The 14,241-nt window shown below is 37.7% G+C and overlaps 1 protein-coding gene across 2 annotated transcripts in view; it reads right to left on the reverse strand.

The window, feature by feature from the left end:
• LOC141430090 (E3 ubiquitin-protein ligase znrf2) overlaps positions 1 to 13,578 on the reverse strand; it is a 154,473-nt gene extending 140,895 nt beyond the window's left edge. Inside the window, exon 1 of one of the 2 annotated variants that reach the window (XM_074090632.1) lies at positions 13,010 to 13,578. In XM_074090632.1, the coding sequence (XP_073946733.1) occupies positions 13,010 to 13,376 (367 nt within the window). In that variant the 5' untranslated portion in view covers positions 13,377 to 13,578. Of the gene's footprint in view, positions 1 to 5,500; positions 5,736 to 13,009 lie in introns of those variants that run through there. The other variant, XM_074090633.1, reaches the window with a different exon arrangement.
• Positions 13,579 to 14,241: the final 663 nt, after the last annotated feature.

A 14,241-nucleotide genomic window follows, 5' to 3' on the forward strand; every position in this document is an offset into this window, starting at 1 on the left:
GTCCGAAGCGTACGATGCGGATAAGTGGACGCCTACCTTTAACTGAACTATTGTATATTATGCCCGCATGCAATTATTGAAATATACAACGACAATTAACAGTTTAGTTACACGGCTATTGTTGCCATGGCAACGCAGTAAATAAATGTCTTAGAGTTTGGCCTCAAAAAGGTTACGGTAACAATTTGAAAAGACAACGTTCGCTCGCTCAACGCCATCTACTGATTACAAACGAAGTTAACATGTTACGTCATCTTGAGAACTGAGGTACGTCAACGTTCTTGGACAGCGCCCTCTATTCTTGTTTAAATTTTAAATATTATCCCTCGGGAACGTATTACCGGGATATCAAGTATCCCATGTCTCAATGCAGACCTTTGTTTATCTGTACGCCAAGTTTCATGTAAATCCGTTCAGCCGTTATTGCGTGATTCAGTAACAAACATCTAAACATCTTCACAAATTTACAATATTAGTAGGATAGGACAGGATTTATTTATGCACAAGATTTTTTCAGAGACAATTCCTAAATCTTGTTTCTAAATAGCTAAGCGGCTAACTAAAACAATAAATAATGATACATATTTTTTTTACGGAACCTTTCCCGTGCGAGTCTCGCCCGCACTTGGCCGATTTTCTTAGACAATTCTCAACTTACCTGTCGTCTAATTATCTTGTGATCTTTTTACCATAGGAATGAGACAGACAAAGCATATTACGCGCTCGAATGGCTCAATCAGGTGAGAATCGGGCAGCGGCGCCGGCTCGTCTGGCTGAAATTGGAGATAATTATTGCCAGCTTTGCGCTAAACGACCACAATTGACCGACTGCCTGACTTTGCTTCATTTAACTACTAGGTACCTACTTGTAGTAGAATACTTTTTTACAAATGCGCCACGAATCTACGTCAATTGGAAAATATACTCATGGAACCTACACTAAGATTATTATATATTTATCCATTACATGACATTTAACGTAAAAAAAAATATATCGTCCAATAGAGCCCCAAAAGTGACTTCCATTTTATTATGAAAATTCAAAGATTATCTCAATAAAGAACTGCCCTATCATCGCAGGAGCATTAATAATTTATTAAACCCCATTAGGAAACGAAAGCTAACGGCAAAGTCTGATTTTACTAAGTAAAAGGCTTGCGGTAAGTACAAAGTGCCCTCAAGTATCTAAAGCTATTAATCATTAGGATTTACTCGTCTGACCTTTGAAACGTCGGCGTCTAGATTTTCTATAGGTTCTTTCAAAATGAGACCTAAGCTTGAGATTTTTAAGTAATACCCGGTGTTTTTTTTTTAATATTATCATGCGATCAGTTCGGGGGACTATGAGCAGATGAGTTGCGTGATCGATGGCGTGTAGAGTTGGCTCCCCAGCGAGAGACCGCTCTATCTGTGGCTGAATCTTCATATTAGTTGATCCAGTTCTAGGATTCTGCGCCTCTTAAGACGTCTTATCTGGTCAGGCTCAGTGAGTAACCCTGCCAGCTGGGATTGATAATAGATATACAGTTTTTAGCTATAAGATTAAAGGAAAGTTTTTAAACACTGTGTTCTACTTGTGACGACTGTATATCGAGCGGAAACATGGCCACGGATAGTGCTCGGAGTTACTCTTAGGGATCGAATCCAGAACGAAATTATTCGTCAGCACACCAGGTCCCCGTCGTAGCTCAGTACATTAGCAAGCTGAAATGGCAGTGAGCAGGTTACATAACTTGAGAGCTGATGTCTGTTAGGGCAGACTAGGTCTTGACTGGAGACTGCGCGTCTTCAAAAATAGTGTTCGTATACATTTTGGGTGGTAGACTGCTAACGATTAAGGTGATGAAGGTGGAAAGAAATGGTGCAATTTATGTAACGAGGGTTGATGATGATGGTGTGGCATATATCGATAAATAATATACCAGAATATAAAGTGCTTTCACAAAGGTTGAACTCAATATTTTCAATACAGCTATCGAACAACGTAATTGTGAAAGCAAAGTTTGCCTTACAATTTATTCACGGGATCTTTTGAGAAGCATCTAAATCACTTTTATGGCATCAGTAAGGGGTGCTCTTCGCATAATCGAAACATTCTGAACTGAATTGAGGAGTAAAGTTGATCTCGAGTGTTTATTGAAGGAACCGGTTCAAGTTACAGTTTAAAAGGTAAGAATTCAGGTATTCAGGAAAATTTAGCACTTCACAAGTGAAGTACAATCAACATTTTTTGTGAAGTGCTAAATGAGTGAAGCCGTGGCTAAAGGCTAAGGTATACTATAAATCTCTAAATATTTAATATTATTTCATTTGACAGATTTCTTTTATTTATCGTAATTTAACTGGAGAGATTTGTACGTGGAACGCAGATAGTTAACTTGGGTTAACCCGAAAATTTTCGTAGTTCCTGTAGGATAATGAACTAATTCTTCACAGGCGAAGCCGCGTTAAACAGCTAATATAAAATAAGAGAAAATCTTAAAAGTGAGAAGAAAATGCACTCACAGCACACCATAAATTGTATTTTTGGGTAACATTTTATATTAGGGCTGTTATGTCCGTAGGTAGAGAAATATTACGTTTATAAATCATTACGTACCGTTTACAGGCGAGGTTTTTATTAAACCGTCGAGGTTTTGCGGAGTGCTTTCTATATTTATACCTTGTGAATAGGTAAATAAATATTATATTTAAAAGCGGTGTACATTTCAGCGGTAGTGTTTATTATTTACGGTTTTTTGCTAGCAGCTTTAAATACCATGTATCATATTATAAAGAGAAAATATTTCATTATGTTTACTGTAAAAAAGTAACACACACACACACACACACACACACACACACACACACACACACACACACACACACACACACACACACACTCACACACACAACTTTCGCGTTTATAATAAATAATATAAGTAATTAGTGGGATTTATTCGCACGTCTGTGCCATAGATTCTATAGCTAATCCACAGTTTCGTCAAAGTGTGTCGTATAAATATAATAACATCCGGGGTATTTAAATACAATTATATGTTTGACGCAACGGGACTTGCAAGATTACCACTAAATCGTAAACTTCAAACTATTAAAAGAAATGTGTTGTGTGCGCCGCACATAACTTTATTATTTTCATTAAAAACCATAATATAACTAATTCTATTACTAACATTAGAAATTCGAAAGTAAATCTGTCTGTCTGTTATCAGTTTATATATGTTAACTGATTTACATGAAATTTGGTAGTCAGATAGTTTGAGACATTGGAAAGAGCATAGGATAGTTTTCATGTCGGAAATTTGCATAGTTTCCACGAGATAGCGATAAAGAAATTCTTGGCGGTCTTCAATATTATTATCACAGTAGGTATCTGAAGAAAACAATCGAATCAATGATTGGAATTAAAGTTCTGAAAAGGGTTGTTATGATACTTCTGGGACCATAGTACTTGGAAAAATATAAGATAGGATAATGATTTAAAGAAACTTTTAAATTTTTATTATATGGTGCTAAAACTAAGTGCTTGACAAAAATGTTATCAATGATCATTGATCCCATTTTTGCCAAGCATTTGATCGGCAAAAAGCTAGAAGCAAATTTAACATCGTTTCGCTTGAATGCTCGCTAAAACTTTCCAGTTTATTTTGTGAACATTTACTAGAATGCTCATTACAAGTGAATGCACAAGTTTGTCACCACCATTCAGGTTCTTTATGACGTTAGGTACGCGTAATTTTGACCGAATAAAACCTGGCTATGCCTATTATCAACCCGGCCCATAGAACTGAGGCAGACTTGGTTTTATTTCTTAGTAACATTGGGGTCGTTAGGGGCCTATTGTCCCTATGTGGTACTCGATGATGTAGATATACTTGCAATCAGATCCCGTTCTATTCGGTCTGACGCAATGCAACTCCGTGGGCGGGATTCGCGGAATAATCCAGCTAAATGTCGTCTAAATGGAGCATGAAAACGCTAGTTAAACTTTACTTTTATGTTAACGATTTGATTAAAATTTACGAGCTATTCAGGGTTCCGTAGTCCTAAAAAGACTAGAGCTGTGGTGGCCTAGTAGTTTGACCTCTAAGCCTCTCAAGCAGACAACGTCGGTTCAAAACACAGGCTCACATCTCTGTTTTTAGAAATTCACTTGCGATGTTATATTCGAAATTTACCACGAGCTACGCTACGGTGAAGGAACATAGTGGGGAAACTCGCGCAAACCTGCGAAGCAATTCAATGGTGCGTATGGGAACTACGGCCCAAGCCCTTTCATTGTGATAAGAGGCCTGTGCCCAGCAGTATTTTATTTTCATTTCTTTTTATTAATAATTATATTATATTTTCGTTCTTTTCTAAAGGCGCAAATATTCGTTATCTCAATGAAGTTTGTAATATGGAGAAACCATAACTTGCCACAAGTTCTACGAATTTCCGAACATAACTACGACATTTGCCTACTATTTCACTTGGCAACAACGTCCCATTGAACACGTCAACGCATCCCTGTGATAATAAAAACTCCCGGAAAACAGGGAGGGGGGAACGTGTGGCTCCCCTGCTACGTCGCGTGAACACACAAACAGACTACGTCATACTTGCCGCGACAAATGCTCGCACATTGTGTTATAGACAAAAGGACACCCGTCACAAAGGTATCTTACATCCTGTCACATACCCAAACCCTTCATAAAAGGATGTTTTAGTTAACAGAGCTTATATTTGACATGTGCTGGTTTACACCATGCCAGTAGTATATTTTTACATAAATAAAACTGACTTTTATTGACCCCAATATATTGTATCCGAAATATTTCAGAAGGGAAGATAGGGTTAGTTTACCTGAACACATCGGTAAAAGTTTTTCATCAGATTTAAAGTTACAAAAATATGTATACAAGACTTTATCGACTATCGGGGCTCTAGTGAAAAAGGGGTTAATTCGGCAGAAGTTGACCAGCTGATTTGGACTTAAACCCCTTTACACACAAAATAGAAAATAGCTGTGTAAATTCTGCAGACTTGACCCCTTTTTCACTAGAGTCCCAGCATTAAGGTCGTGTATACATATTTTTTAACTGATGCCGCATCGATGTTTTGTAGTTGACTATACTGGGTAAAACTTCAACCAAAAATATGTTCACATTTTTTTTATAAAACTAGCTCAGAAGTATAAGAACTCAACTGTACTTATACAGAAATCAACCACAATTGAAAAAATAATCTTTTACGGGAATGTTCACTCAAACCAACCTAAACGCCTGCAAAAATTTTCGAATTAATTTGAAAACAACTTAAGTATAAAAACTTCGCTTTCATTTCAGCTTCTAAAGCCCTTTTCTTCCCTTCAAACAAATCGTCTGAAACATTGCCCCTTAAGTGTTAACGTTAAGTAGTTAACTAAAACATTAAATAAACTACGAATATTTTAGGACAAATAAATGCTATAGATAGAATAGAACTATTATTTCTAAGGGTTAGGCTCTTACACACGCACCTTGCGCTGTACCGGCGTTTTCATACTTGGATTTCAGTTTAGCGGCAGTCGCGCGCGCATCCGATCTGACAGAGTCCGTCGCCCGCGGCGTGGTCGTAGTCGTGGTTGTCGTCCTGAACGATAAAGTCGTCGATATAGACGACGAGAACGACGAGCCGAGGCCGAGCCCGAGCGTGGTGCGGTAGCGGCGGCGGTACATGACTTCACACGGCGAAAGCTCGGCAAAGACTGAAACTGAAGCGTGCGCCTACGCACCCGGAAAAGTGGCCGCGATTAATATAGTACACGAAAGCTAGACGGGTGAAAGAAAGCTGCGAGACGAAAGGTCTGGGGCTCGGCTTTGCTTTGGAAAGTCTCGAACGGTTTTCTACTTGTCAACAGACGACAGACGTCTATAATAATGTATTTTTACCTCTATCACATACTTTGGAAAATTAGTTTTATTTATTTATTATTTAGTACATTCACATCTGTGTTGTAGTGATAATTCACCAACATCCATTTTAACATGAATTTGAATGCCACTTGAACACTTGATTCTAGAAGTCAATAACGCAATAACAAAGTAACATATTCGTATTTAATTTTATGACCTATAACCTATATATGTACAGGTATACACATAATGGTAAAGCCACATTTCTAGAGATGTAGATCCTAGGATCCTAGGATCTAGAATCTAGTTAGATCCTGCCGTCCGGAGTTGGATCTCCCTCCACTCAAAAAACTGTTGTTATTTCAATTATTTTTCTCTACGGTTTATGACGTCGTGCGTTTTCTCTTAAATTCACATCACCGACTATAATTAAGATGAGGTGCGGAATAATTAAGTTAAATCTTGCGAAAATATATTTGAACACTTTTCTTATTTCTTTATTCTTCTGTTCTATGTTCCGCCAAAGCAGGGAGCGTGCGGAGGTTGGATGGATGGCGAAATACTTCCCATGTCAAATTTAAGCTACTTACATCGTCCAACTTCATAGGCTTAAAACTGATTGTATCAAGTTAATATGAAATAGTTAGGCTGTAAAAAAAGAAGTGTCTAGGTTAAAGGGATCAAAAAATACAATGTGTTTTTCATACAAAAAGCGTAGGATTCAAAACCAAAACCTACCCGTTGAAGGAATTATGAAACTTGAAATTGAATTTCCCCATTTTACATAACAAAACAATATTTTGCTTGCATTTGAAATGAAACCAAAACAGAACTAACGAATCTACTGCATTCTATGAGTTCCGATGACACTGATGCAATTTCAGATAAGATTTCATAAGCACTTTGTTACCTTCCTATCTTCATGTGATTTACTACTTATTGTGATTCCCTTGTTTTGAGTAAGTACTTATTTATACAGCTAAATTCTAGTTTGTTTCTTAACTAAACCTGTTATTACTCAAATTAATATTATACTTAGTACAATTTTATCGCTGGGTGCGCGATGACAGCGCCAACTAGCGGTTACAATAACGGCGAACTTTGAAATATCAAATGGCTGGCTGTTATCACGAAGAGTAAGTAAATATACAAATAATTTTAATGAAATATCGAAATTTACATAATATTCCATTCGATCATGTGAATCTATAGTGACGATAATAACGTTGACCTTTTTTATTTCCCGTCTAAAATGGCACACTTCAGGACACGGACTTTCTCATGACTGTCTTTACGAGAAGTAAATAAATAAACAAATTTAATGGAATAACGCATTTCATATATATTGCAGACGATTATTTATGACTTGTAGGTCGTTAGTAATGCAGACTTTTTGTGTATTTTCAGTTAAACATGGCCAAATTAACTATAAAAACTAGATTCCGAGCACACTATACGAGTACGACATCGCTTTCCAACCACAAACAACAATAAAGGGAAAACAATTCGTTTTGGCTCAATATGTCCAAGACAGGAAACTAGGCAGATCTAAAAGCGTGACCCCGTTAAAGGAAGTAGACGAAGAATGGTGTGGAGTACTCTAAACCGACGTATGCATAAAAGATGATGAAGTAGAGGAAGCGAGATTGTATGCCAGAATCGTAGCAAGTGGAAGGATGTAATCTCTTGCTACCCCCGTTGAAAGCCTGTAGTTTTATGTAAGTATGTATGTATGTATAAAAGAAACCAATTTGAACCAATTGCGAACCATTGCCTAGCTCGTGTAATTCGTCACTTCAGTGACATGACGTCCATGCAAAAATCATTCTTGTGGAAATTTAAGAAGAGCGTGAATCACGTTGGAGATTGAAGGCCTAGCAGTTAAGAACGCAGCAGGTTTCATGAGTATCTTTATTTACGTGCTTAATAATATAACGCACGAATACGTAAATTTCAGTAGTAATTTTTATGCCAGTAGTAATGCTTCAGCAGGATAGCGAGCAAGATGGTGGTGCCATCCCGGGGAACCTGCACAAGGTCCTACCGCCTGTATGTGTAAAATAGTGACAGTTCCTGGTCCGCCGAAAAGTTCCTTGTTTGGCCAGGCGCGCGCTGCGATCAATTCGTGACTCCACGTCCTACTTTGCACCCAGCGAGGCAGCGAATAGAAGTTATATCATGTTTTAGCCATTGTTCTTGCAGTTCCTACGCAGCAGGTTTCAAACGTATATTTTTTTTTTTGCTTGTAAATGTAGGAAAACGTAAATTTCAGTAGTAATTTTTGCTTCAGTAGTAATGCTTCAGGGCAGGATTAGCGAGCAAGATGGTGGTAGCAATCCGGGCGAACCTTGCACAAGGTCCTACCGCCTGCACTGCTGTAAATAGTGACAGTTGGTCCTGGTCCGCCGAAAAGTTCCTTGTTTGGCCACGGCGCGCGCTGCGATCGATTCGTGGTTCTCCCACCTCCTACTTTGCACCCAGCGAGGCAGCGAATAGGCGAAGTTATAATGTGGGGAGGGGATCAAACCTGCCACTTATCAAACAAACACTTCTTTGTATTAAAAAACTAAACGTGCCATTGCCATTCCTACTGGCAATTGGGCGGTTATTTTTGAGAGTTAAAAAAAACCTGTTGTTTTTACATGTGGGTCACGGCTCACGGCTCGTAAACACTAGCTGCGCGGGCGACGCTGATGAGAAAATTGCGTCCAATTGGGGGCGAGCACAGATTTATTAGAGTACCTGTGTAACTTTGGCGACTTTACAGTGTAATTCTACCTTTGCGGGTGGTAGGGCTGTAGGACCCTGTGGAAGGCCCGTCCGCATTGCTACCACCATCTTACTCGCTAACCTTGCTGCCAAACAGAAGAGCGTGGATAAGACAGCTGGTGCAACCGATGATTTTAAAATGTCCAAGACTTGCCGCGCTGCTAGCGCCGTAATGTGCAAGTGGTCTCAATGGCAAATTGTCTGTATATTCCGCAACATAACCGCAACCATAGTAAAATAAAGTCTCCCGTTCTAAGTAGTTATACATACGTAATATTTTTAGCGTTATAAAAAAGGTATTTCTTATGTATCATATAAAGTAATGTCGAAAGCCATGTTAGAGAACCTTTCTGAAAGTCATCGTTGTAAGCACGCCTTTATCTATTGCCTTATTTCTTGTCTTGTGATATAAAGAAGATTCGCTTCGCAATTTAAGAGCGTATGTTACTTCCAACGAACGAACCAGTTTATAATTTTAGGTCCGCCCGGATTGCTACCACCATCTTGCTCGCTAATCCTGCCGTGAAGCAGCAGTGCTTGCACTGTTGTGTTTCGGCGTGGAGAGAGACAGCCGGTGTAATTACTGGCACTGGAGGTATCCCATCTTAGGCCTCTAGATTGGCAACGCATCTGTAATACCCCTGGTGTTGCAGATGCTTATGGGCGGTGGTGATCTCTTACCATCAGGACGCCCACTTTCTCGTTTGCCATCCAGTCGAATAAAAAAATAATATATATAACGTACGAAATATTTGCTTCATTCGAACTGCGAACAATATGTTAGAAAATATGATGAAAATGAGAAAATAATTTCATCATTAGAAGTTTTATAATTTTTCATACCTTGGGTACGACACGCCCCGTACGCTTGATTTTTAATAAATAACTAGGTACGTGGTTCGGTTATTTGACGGTCCGGTTATTTCAGAGCCGCTTAGCAAAGATAAAAATTGTGACAGTTTTAAAATAATCCACGATTCCACGTATTTTTTTATAGGATATCTAGACACAAAGTAAGGCCAACGAAAAGAGATAAATTCTGGCATGAGAAAGAAAATAGCGAGATACAAGTATTGACGTATCCGACAAGGATAAAGTATATCTCGTTTCGTTGGCTTTGGCTTTACATTAGACATTGATTTGATTATCTTTAATGAACTGCCGGTATTTATACCCAAATTGCGAGTCAATTTAAACAATATATATAATATTTATTATTTATTTATTTATCTTGATGATGACGCAAATAGAAGCATCGCAGTAAAAATATCAGTATCGAAAGCTCATGAGAAAATATATCTAATAGCAATATAAAGAATACGCGTATGAAGGAAAATCATAGGTATTGCCAATATACCGTTATTTTAAGTACGCATAGAAACGACCCTGACTTCAGCCGTCATCCTAACATAAGTAGGCACCTTATATTGTTTGCCAATTCGTAAACAGAACAAACATTTAACAAGATCCGCGACTAATGACTTGCGTAAAGGCAACCAGCAAACGATTGTTACACTGAAACGCAGAAACGTTAAAAAAAAAACATTACGCTCCAAAACAAGATAAGGCTTATCATTATTTTATCACAAACCTTGTTATTTTATTGGTTTTTATACATATAACTTCTACATCTGGCATTTGAATTGAAAGTACCAGAGTTGAGATACTACTTAATTCCCATTGGGATACCCGAAAACTACACCATGATCCATCACATACGTTGTATGAAAAAAAAAATATTGGTCTCAGAAACTTGTTACAAAAGATAAAGTTGAGACCTCCCATTAAGAATAAATAAAAAATGCCCGCCGTTCCACAAAATGCATGAGCATGACCAAATTACATGTGCATATTGATTGAATTATCATTCATATTAAACTGTCATTTTTGTTATTACAGGACAAACATAAAATAAAACTATTCACTTACATAAAACTACCCCAAACTTAAAATACTTACATAAGATAACAATAAAACAAATTACTTGAGTAGCCCCCTTAGGCAACGTCCCGAAGATGCTGTCAGCGTTCCCTCTTTGAATAACTAAGCTAATTCTTTGTCCGAGGAAGCTGCCAGCTTTCCAGTACCCTGTGACATCTACCAACCTTTTTGAAATTTCTTTAAAAAGTTTTAAAGCAATACAACTCCACGGACCAAGGGTTGAAAAGCCGAAAGCAAAGCCTAGTACAGACTAGTATCCTACCTTATATTACAAAAGCAAATGTGAGTTATTTGTTTTCCTGCTATACTTTCACGGAGGATATAGGTTGCTTAAAAAATTTAATACTTTCCTTTCTGTGGGTACCTTATAAACAAAAATCATCATAGACAAAGTCATGGCCAACATCTAGTTTTATAATATTTCAAACTTCACAGAGCAGTAAACAACATCCCCAAGAGATGTACTCTTAAATATTGATGATGATGTTTTATGCAAACAACTCCAATGTTTAGCAAACTGTAAATTTGATCTTGATTAGGTAATATCAAGCAGCGTAATGAAATCATCAATCAAAAAGCGTTTTTAATAGTTACAATGGTTTATTACTGTTAAAAACTCCAAAATAATATTAAAAACCATATTAAATAATATTAGAAAGGAATCCTATTGATCCTACTGATTAAATTGCTTAAACAAGTTCGTGAGTGTGTACGCTCGCCGCTGATCGCATTTTCATACAAAAGTAGTTTTGTTCTTATTTACAAACAGCACATTGAAACAAAATAAAACTTTGCGACTATAATGGGAGCAGCCACCTTGATGTTTATAATTAGTTTTCCTTTATATATTCAATGTAACAATAAAATCACATTAATTTTAAGTTTTGTATGAGAAATGGAAATTCATTCTTGTTTTTTTTTCCGTTACATTTTATTTTAACCAAAACTAAGTATAAACATTGTAATGGCTGCTCCCATTATTGTTGCAAAGTTGCGTTATGATCCGTAATGCTGCTTGTAAATTAGAACAAAACTACATTTGTATGGGGATGCAAGCATACAGTGTACTCTTAAGCTGTACTTATGGACAAATAAGGATAAAACTTGGTGTGCTAGCTGGATTTCTGGAAAACACATAGGATCAGGATTAGCTACTCAACAGACAAAGCAAGGCTGTTCTTCATATAAAATAAGAGAGTGATCACTGAGGGTTCTTGAGGATTGGAGTATAGTCCCAAAAATTTATTTCAACTGCTGGTTCTAGTCGTTCATATCAACAAAGCTGCAGGTAACTGCTAGTATATGTTTATCTCACATTATGTCATCAATATTCAATTAATAAAACTACCTATCTATCGAAAATATTGTAATGTACTCAATATAACGCAAGACACAAAATATGCTTGCTGATTGCAAGTTCGTTGCAGTGTTCTTGTATTTGTGCATGAATTGGCTTGTATTATTAGGTTGCTATTTATGGCACCCCAAAGGCCACACTGTAAACAGACTTGGAGTTAATTTACAGCTAACACAAAGAACAAAGAACTTGTTGAGGCAGGTCAATTATCTCAAGTGTTTTCATTTTCATTACAATCTGAAGTGGATATAACATTGCAACAATTTCTTGAGCAAAAAAGCCAGCAGTAAAAGTTTTACCAACATAAAAAACTAATCAACTTTTTATATTCATAGACGTTATTCATAAAAGAAGTAAAATATTTGACATAACGTTTATTCACATTGCATATTAAGGCAAATATATTTTTAACGCAAGGCTGAATACAAAAAAAATGGCACCCAGAAAAACGTCCCGAGAAGAGTGAATCGCATTGTTTATTGTAAATTTAGCGGAAATCAAATTTGAGAGACAATCTTGGTGTGTGCATGTTATGGAGTGACTTATGGGATAATTAATTCAGTGACACGAAGAAAGAGATTCCAAATTGTTTTGTGAAGTATGGGAAATATAAATAAATTGTTAGTTTCGTTATTATTATTTATTTATATATTTGTCTTTGTATAACCTCTATGACGTTGAAGTGGTACTTATTGAAAACAGGACTGTCTATGTTTTTATTTGGTCAAACTAACATTTCGTTCCTGCTAGGACAATATCTATTGCAGATAATTACATGTTAACTTTGTGTTTTTTTTTAAGTTATTTGCATTATTTGCATATTAATAATTTATAAATAAGTCCAAATAAAATAAAATAACAAGTTTAACAATGTCTTAAGCGGCAATTGAGTGAGAGAGTATAATTCTTTATAATCCCAACACTGAGTACTGGGAGATTGCTGTGCTTAATTTAAAAGTAAAAGCTAACTTTGGTAAAAAAGGAAGTGCACTTGTTCATAATGTAGAAGTGCACTTGCCACAAAGAAAGTGCCTTGTTCATAAAGTAGGTCTCTCAAGGTACATACCATTAATCGACCAGATATGCGATGGGAGGGAGTGAGCTGCGTAGACGCGACCGAGGGCGAGCGCGGCCCCCGGCCCCGGGCCTGCCTCCTCGTTGGAGCTGGAATCTGTGTCCGGGCTGGCCGCCGCCGAGGCCTCGTAGCTCGCCGAGTTCGGCGGGATCGCAATGGCCTCGTGAGACGCATGCAGGTCCGGCACCGAAGACAGCGACCGCGCCCGCTGCCGGTCACTCGACACTTGGATCCCCGGGATAGCACGCAGCAAACTGAACCCGGCTCCCCCCGACACGACATCGCTGCTAGAGCTCGTGGAAAATGTCCTCGCTCGCGGACTCTGGCCCCCGTTGGCCGTGCTCGCCTTAGCACCCATCGCTGCACTAATGTTACGCAAAAACACCTGTCACAACACAGAGGTTTACTCACGAGCACTCGCGGACCGCTACGCCCGCGGCGGCGGTATTCATCGTACGCGGAAGTCTATACGCGGCCGATTATGCGGGAAACGAAACTACTGCAGGGAAAGAGCGGCCCTTGACGAGGTAAACAGCGATGCATGTGCGATGGCTCTTGCTTTCCTGCAAAATTTTGACAGTTCTGCCGGATTCGCCACACCACAGATGCGGTTTGTGATTACATGATTGATACATTTAATGTGTAGTTACCGATTAAACGGCATAAGAAAAAAAAATTCAAACAGAACTATTTTACATAGAAAAACATTACTGCCAACATCACATTGCAAAGTGTAACCAGTTGAAAACAATTATATGCTTAATCTGTTAAGAATGACACATTCACCACTTGTCATGTCACGTCAACTTTTCGTTCGTGGAAATACGAAAATAATATTGTAAATACTGTGATTTTAGCATTGTTCAACGTAAAATTAATCACAGTAGTAAGTGAAAAGTTTCGAACATGAACTCTGCAACCGTGAGTATCAAAAGCAAAGAAACCCATTAGATAGGCTGTTAAATTGGCAGAAGTTCACTATATTATTTGAGATTTTTACATTTATTTACATATTTTTAACGTAAACCAGTAATATGCTAATTTCATTTGCACGTTAATGATTAACTAATGTTCATTTACATTGTACTAAAAGCCTATTTGCAGTTAAAATAGTTAAACCATAGTAACTTACAATCACAATTCATTCATAGTAATATCTCATTACCTACCGCAAACTAAGTACTAAGTACTACAAAATTTAAGAAACTATAGTCAGTTTGATT

The sequence above is a fragment of the Choristoneura fumiferana genome, chromosome 8 (genome assembly GCF_025370935.1).
Source record: "Choristoneura fumiferana chromosome 8, NRCan_CFum_1, whole genome shotgun sequence".
In the NCBI taxonomy this organism is placed as follows: Eukaryota; Metazoa; Arthropoda; class Insecta; order Lepidoptera; family Tortricidae; genus Choristoneura; species Choristoneura fumiferana.